Source organism: Stegostoma tigrinum, unplaced genomic scaffold, assembly GCF_030684315.1.
Source record: "Stegostoma tigrinum isolate sSteTig4 unplaced genomic scaffold, sSteTig4.hap1 scaffold_417, whole genome shotgun sequence".
Classification (NCBI taxonomy): domain Eukaryota; kingdom Metazoa; phylum Chordata; class Chondrichthyes; order Orectolobiformes; family Stegostomatidae; genus Stegostoma; species Stegostoma tigrinum.
The window spans coordinates 57,906-65,405 of record NW_026728345.1 but is presented as its reverse complement, the minus strand read 5'-3'; the positions used below and the strand labels follow the sequence as shown (position 1 = coordinate 65,405).

General features: G+C 56.6%; 1 protein-coding gene across 1 annotated transcript in view; it reads left to right on the top strand.

The window, feature by feature from the left end:
• Positions 1–7,500, top strand: part of LOC125449521 (catenin delta-1-like) — a 21,527-nt gene that overhangs the window by 2,932 nt on the left and 11,095 nt on the right. Inside the window, exons 2-5 of the mRNA XM_059644015.1 lie at positions 1,678–1,755; positions 3,649–3,804; positions 4,466–5,010; positions 6,519–6,985. Coding sequence (XP_059499998.1) covers positions 1,678–1,755; positions 3,649–3,804; positions 4,466–5,010; positions 6,519–6,985 — 1,246 coding nt within the window. The remainder of the gene's footprint in view (positions 1–1,677; positions 1,756–3,648; positions 3,805–4,465; positions 5,011–6,518; positions 6,986–7,500) is intronic.

Genomic DNA, 7,500 nt, shown 5'->3' with positions numbered 1-7,500 from the left:
TTCCTTCTATACAATCATGTCGCCCTTCCCATTCGCTCCCAAATCCCTTCCTGCTGTCTCCCATTAACATGAACGTAAGCACAGCAAGAGCCCAGCCAAGAGAGAGGCTTGCTGTGTATTAATCTCTCCGGGCAAGGCTGGGGGTGCAGTGTGAACTGTACTACGAGCCAGCTGGAGCTCACAGTCAGCAAACATGAGGTTACCACCCAAGCCTAGCGCTGACTGCCAGAGAGAGCGTAACATCCATGAGATTGGAGACACGTCCAACACTGATGTTGGATGAGAGGAGTTCAGGCTGGTTTGGCCTGGTGCCTGTGCCTGGATAGTACCCGGGACAAGTGTCCCAAGACACAGCATGGTGAGGAGGGTCAAGGGTGATTTAAACTGAATAATACAAGTGGCCACTGAAGCCAAGTGATTGAGAGGCTGGAACTGAAGAAGCACATAGCTCAGAGGGCTGTAGGAGATTGCAGAGATAGGGAGGGGAGTGTTGTATGTGGAGGGGTTTACAGAGATAGGGAGGGGGTTTAGGGGCTGGAGGGGGTTACAGAGATAGGGAGGGGGTGTAGGGGCTGGAGGGGGTTACAGAGATAGGGAGGGGGTGTAGGGGCTGGAGGAGTTTACAGAGATAGGGAGGGGGTGTAGGGGCTGGAGGGGGTTACAGAGATAGGGAGGGGGTGTAGGGGAAGGAGGGGGTTACAGAGATAGGGAGGGGGTGTCGGGGCCGGAGGGGGTTACAGAGATAGGGAGGGGGTGTCGGGGCCGGAGGGGGTTACAGAGATAGGGAGGGGGTGTCGGGGCCGGAGGGGGTTACAGAGATAGGGAGGGTGTGTCGGGGCCGGAGGGGGTTACAGAGATAGGGAGGGGGTGTCGGGGCCGGAGGGGGTTACAGAGATAGGGAGGGGGTGTCGGGGCCGGAGGGGGTTACAGAGATAGGGAGGGGGTGTCGGGGCTGGAGGGGGTTATGGAAATGTTTCCAAATATGATGGGTGTCACGCCGCATTTGCAATTTAGAAACTGAAGCTTCCCACTCGGGGTTAGCCTCGGCTAGGGCCGGAGTTAATTGGAAAGGACTTTGCAGGGCGAGATGTTCGGATTCTGGGGCTCATTTGAATGTAGCCTGAGCTGATGTTCCCTCGGTGTCCGCGATATGAAGTGGTGAGGTGTGGGACGGTCTCTGTGGCTGGATGCTACGTTGGGACGGGACGGTGCCACTGAGGGTGGAGGTCGGGTTGGGGTGGCTGTGAGCTCTGAGCTGAGAGATGGTGGAGTGGGTGGGGGGGGGGGGGTGCGGCGTGGTTCGCAGGTTTGCTGTCCCCCAGCAACTTAACAGGTGTTGAGTTCTGCAAGAACAGCCCATTTGTTATCCTTGTGAGAGTGGCCCAAGGGCCAGCTGGGGAACTGGAACTGGAATCTCTGATACATTCTGGTTGCAGTGGGGTGTCTCATTGAGAAAATGGGAGGGAGCCAGTGGACGGTGAGTGAGGACTGATAGCCGCAAGGTGTTTCAGTCGCAGTCCCTGCTGTGTAATCTGTGCAGTGCTGTTGTTGATGAAGGGAACACTGACCAGTCTTTCTGTTAACCCTCTCCTCTCTCCCCCTCCCCTCTTGTCTCCTCCCTCCCCTTCACCGCCACCTTTCCCCCATTTTCTCCCGCTCTCCGCTGATCAACCCCAGACCCAAAACGGACTACGTCCTGGCAATGCTGAGAGAGATTGCTTGCTTCCTGTTGACTCGTGTGTGAATCGATTCCAGGTATGTGCGCAATCCTCAATATTTCCTTCTTCCCCCCCCCCGTCGCCTCCAACTGCCGTCACAGTCTGCCCTGTCTCAGACCCTCACCTTTCAGACAGAGAGGTTCTGAAGGCTGTAAAAGTTCCACTACACACCATCCAACACCCAATGTCACGGTGTCACACGTCACTTTGACCTAGCACCTCAGACAAACTGAGGTGGTTAACCCTGAGTTCTCCATAATAACATCTGGGTGCTGGAGCCGCCATTGGGAGGGCTCTCTCACAGACGAGTCAAGCCACATCCTGACACAGTCATACCTTACAGAGTGCCCCAGACACCACCATCCCTGGGTACGTCCTGTCCCACCGGCAGGACAGACCCAGCAGAGGGGGCGCACAGTGGGGTACGGTCAGGAGGGAGTTGCTCTGGGAGCCGTCAACATTGACTCCGGACCCCATGAAGTCCCGTGGCTTGAGGTTAAACATGGGCAAGGAAGCCTCCTGCTGATTACCATGTACCATCCTCCCTCAGCTGGTGGATTGGTCTCTCCTCCATGTTGGACATCACTGAGAGGCAGCACTGAAGGTGGCTCGGACACAGAATGTACCCTGGGTGGCGGATTTCAATGCCCACCACCAAGAGTACCTCGGCAGCCGGACTACAGATCGAGCTGGTGGGGTCCTAAAGGACTGCGCTGCTAGACTGGGTCTGTGGCAGGTGGTGAGGGAACCCACAAGAGGGGAAAGCTCACTATACCCCATCCTGACCAACGTGCCAGCTGCAGATGCATCTGTCCATGACAGTATCGGTGAGAGTGAGCATCGCACAGTCCCTGTGCAGATGGAAGTCCCGCCGTCACATTGAGAATAACCTCCATCGTGTTGTGTGGCATTATCACCGTGCTCAATGGGACAGACTTCGCACAGAGCTAGCAGCACAGACTGGGCATCCACGAGGCGCTGTGGGCCATGAACAGCAGCAGAACTGTACTCCAGCACAATCTGTAACCTCACGGGCCGGCATATCCCCCACTCAGCCATCACCATCAGGCCAGGGGATCAGCCCTGGATCAGTGGCGAGTGCAGGAGGTCCTGCCAGGAGCAGGAACAGAAGCAGAAGCTGGGCTGACCTGTGTTTTTCAGTGAAGGAAAACCTGATCTGGACGCATAACCTTGTGGTTAATGGGATCTTGCTGTGTGCATAATATTTACTGCAGTTTTTCCTGCAGAGGTTTCACATTTAAAAAAGGGGCTGTTTTTTCACTGTGAATTTCTTTCAGAGCTTCAGGCTGTGAGTACTTCCGTATGTCAGGGCTGTTGATTTCAGGAAGGTTCCAGAATGTGTGCACTGGAGGTGGTGGAGGTAGAATGTGGTGAGGTTTCTCCCTCACCAGCCTCGCTCAGGTCCCATCGCAAAGCCCTGTTCGCCACTACCTTTCATGGCTGTCTCTACCCTGAATGAAGTTCAATCGTGTCCTGAATTTGAGAGCAGGCTAACTCGGCACTAGGCCCGAGCGGACCGTGGGCCTGTCCTGTGTGATGAGAGGGGGCATGCAGTCACTGACATGGTCAAGATAGTTGGCCAACTCACTTCAAGGCCTGAGTAGAGCCTGAGCCTGTTCTGTGCATCTGTCAAGGGCCCCTCAGTCCCCTCCTGGGACACGAGATCTAGCCAGCCCAGGACTAGGCCTGAGTGAAGCCTGGGCTTGAACTGTGTGTCTGTAGGGACGATCAGTCCTCCACTGGGGTAAGGAAATCTAGCTGACTCTGAAGTAGGCCCAAGTGGAGCCTGGGCGCCACTTGCTGGGCCTGCCCACATGTTGTGTGGCCTTGGGCTGGATTGGTGGTTGATATTGCCAGCAGGGTCCAGTGTGAGTAATTCTCATCTCTCCACGCACCACCGTCTCTCCAGGACCACCAGCTCCCACACAGCGCTGGCATGATGATGCAGGATCCCAGCCCGTACATTGAAGAGACAGTAACTGTGGAGGAGGACCCAGATCACGCTCCATCCGTTGTCTCTGTGGAAATGGATGAGGACGGTACGACTCGCCGGACAGAGACCAAGGTGAGCGACTTGTGTACGTCTGGAGAGAAGAGAGAGGGGCCCAGACCAGCCAGGTATAGAGTCTTAGTGTGGAAACTGAGCCTTTGGTCCAGCTCGTCCAGACTGACCAGGTCTCCCAGTTAGGTCCTGCCCACTATTCCAGCTCTTTTCAGCAGGGAGGGTCATTGACCATCGTCTTATTGGGTGCAGGGATCAGCTGCTGAGAAGAAATCGAACTCGACCAGCCAAACAATGGCAGGTCAGAAGCTGGGAATATTGCAGTGAGTGATTCGCCCCCTGTCTGCCCTTGACAAAGGCACAAGTCAGGAGTGTGATGGAATGCTCTCTCCATTTCCCCCGGAGGAATGCACACCCAACCAGACTCAATAAACTGGACACCACTGGGACTGGGACAGTTGGGGATGGGAAGGGGGGTGGGAGGGAGAGAGGCAGGCGGGAAGGTGGGTTAGAGAGGGGCACAAGAAGTGGTGGAGGGTCGGGGAGACAGAAAGGGAGGCCTGACTTAGACTATGACAATGACATGGGCCCAGTCCCTGAGCCCAGCATTTCCACCATGTCTCTGTGTCTCATTCTCCCCCCTCCTTGGTACCTCCTCCCCCCCCCCCCCCCCCCCCCCCCCCCCCACCTTCATGCCCCGTGTCCCTCCGTTCCTGTGTTCCAGGTGAAGAAAGTGATTAAGACAGTCACCACCAGGATGGTCCACGAGATGCCGAGCGACCAGTTCTCTCTGGACGGCTCCTCGGTACAGGGGGGTTACACCCAGACCCTGGACAGAAAGTTCCGGAGTAACGGCGAGAGCTACCTGGGCCCTCAGGGAAGCTCCACAGTACCGCGCGGTTACTCCTACCAGGAGGTGTACGGGAAGCCTCCGGCCCAGCGTGTGCCATACGGAGACCTGGGTCCAGAGGGCTACGGGAGCCTGACACGTGGCGTCCGCATTGACCAGCGCTACCAGCCCCCCATCGAGGGCTACCAGCGAGCTCCGGGGAGAATGGATGTCTACGGGGCCCAGCCCCAAGTCAGGGCTGGTAGTAACTTCAACCTGAACCAGTCACACCCCGAGAGATTTCACTCTGAGCCCTACGGCCTGGAGGATGATGACCGCAGCATGGGCTATGACGATCCTGACTATGGCTTGGCACATGACTATCCAACGGCCAAGCGATCGGCCACGCCTTCTGATCTTCGCAACAGATACTTCCGGAGGTAAGCATCGGATCGAGGACCATCCTCCCCACCTCCTTCCTGACGCACCCCTGACCGCATCTCCCCTCTCCGATCCACTTCAAACACTCCCAGGACAGGGACAGCACGGGGTTAGATACAGTGTAGAGCTGCCTCTACACTGTCCCCCCCCATCAAACACTCCCAGGACAGGGACACCTCGGGGTTAGATGCAGTGTAGAGCTCCCTCTACACTGTGTTGCCCCCCCCCCCTCCCCCCACCCAATCAAACACTCGCAGGACAGGGAAACCTCAGGGTTAGATACAGTGTAGAGCTCTCTCTACACTGTCCCTCCCATCAAACACTCCCACGACAGGAACACCTCGTGGTTACACAGACCATACCATAAGACATAGGAGTGGAAGTAAAGCCATTCGGCCCATCGAGTCCACTCCGCCGTTTAATTCATGGCTGATGGGCATTTCAACACCACTTCCCTGCACTCTCCCCGTAGACCTTGATTCCTTGTGAGATCAAGAATTTGTCGATCTCTTGAAGACATGTAACGTCCCGGCCTCCACTGCATTCCGTGGCGATGAATTCCACAGGCCCACCACTCTCTGGCTGAAGAAATGTCTCCTCATTTCCGTTTTAAATTTACCCCCTTTAATTCTAAGGCTGTGCCCACGGGTCCTAGTCTCCCCGCCTAACGGAAACAACTTCCCCCCACCCCCCCCCTCCCCAATTAAACAATCCCAGGACAGGGACACCTCGGCGTTGGATACGGTGTAGAGCTCCCTTTATGTGACCCTGATACTGTCGGTCATCTCTCTAATTCTCTATCTCTCCCACGAATTTGTTACAATCGCAGTAGGTTTGTGGAAAGGCTCTGAATTTCCCACTTACTCTGGAGAGAGAACTCAAAAGTGACTTTTAATGGTTTTAAGATTTCTTCTGGTAAAGTTAAAACCCCCACTAGGTGATCATTACCTAATGGTAGCCCATCCACTAACGCAGCAGGACAGCTGTCCTCCTATCATTAACTAACACAATCGTAAGGACCCTCCTGATGGTCCTGCTCGTTTCTTCCCAGTGTTTTCCTCCATCGTTCGTTCCTTTGCTAGCCACTGGCTTGAGCCTTCCAGTCTCCCTTGACAAGCCGCCTCACCGCATCTTGGCCAGTCCTGGGTTCAGCGTGTTCCCACGTGCTCAATTCAATTGGACGGGGAGCCTGAGCTCTCCGTCAAGCATACCCCACCCCAGTCCCGAACCCTCATTCCCATTCCTCATGTTGCATCCCCAGTCTCTCTAGTCCCAAATCCCTCGTGCTCACGTATGACCGTCACTCATGTGAGTGAGGAGGGGGGGAGGAGGCCTGGCAGAGGGGTACGGGACTTGGCGGAGTGCTGTGGTGGGGGTGGGGTTGTTGGGCCTCCCCGCCCCCCCCCCCCAAACCCATCCCCTACCCCCCCCCCCCCCCCCCCGTCCTGATGCTCACCCTTTCTTTCTTTCCTCCTTTCTGTCTGTCCTTCGTTTCTTGTCGCAACAGCAGGAGCTTCGACGACCCACTGGCTGACGACGTGCGCTCCGATCACGACGCCTACTACTGGGCACCACTGGCGCAACAGGAGCGAGCGGGCAGCATGGCCAGCTTGCACAGCGGCCGCAAGGAACCGGTGGCTTGGCGCCAACCCGAGCTGCCCGAGGTCATCGCCATGCTCAACTACAAACTGGACGCAGTGAAGGCCAACGCCGCGGCCTACTTGCAGCACCTGTGTTACCAAAACGACAAGCTGAAGACGGAGGTCCGTCGCCTCAAGGGTATCCCCGTTCTCGTCGAGATGCTGGACCACCCCAAGAAGGAGGTTCACCACGCTGCGTGCGGGGCCCTCAAGAACATCGCGTACGGCCGCGATGCCGACAACAAGAAGGCGATCAAGAACTGCGACGGCATCCCCTCCCTGGTCCGCCTCCTCCGCAAAGCCCGAGACATGGACCTCAATGAAGTCATTACTGGTATGGGCTCTGGGAAGGTGGGGTGGGGTAGCTGGGGGCGTGGATAATGTTGTACGTTCGGCAGGAGCAGGAACACAGCGGTGCGGAGTCAAGCGGGTGCTGCCTAAGCAGGGAAGGGGATTGGCACCAGGGAATTACCCACTCGTGGGTAGAGGGCGTCTCTAGCCAGGCCAGCATTGATTGCCCCTCCCGACTCACCCACAGGGTCAGCTAAGAGCCAACCAGGTGAGGAGAGCAGTTGCCTTCTCGAAAGGAGGTTCAATCGGCAATGAATTCACGGTTGGCATGAGACTCTGAATTCAGATTCCACCATCTGCCGTGGCAGGATTCATACCCGGAACGTTATCCGAGTCCCTGGATTAACATCCAGTAATAATGGCACCAGGCCTTTGCCTCTTTCCTCCCCCCACCGCCCCCCCCCCCGGTTCTACCCGGCCCTGGAGTCACATCCAGGCCAGGCTCTGAGGAAGGGTAACTGGACCCGAAATGTTAACTCTGATTTTCTCATCTCGGAT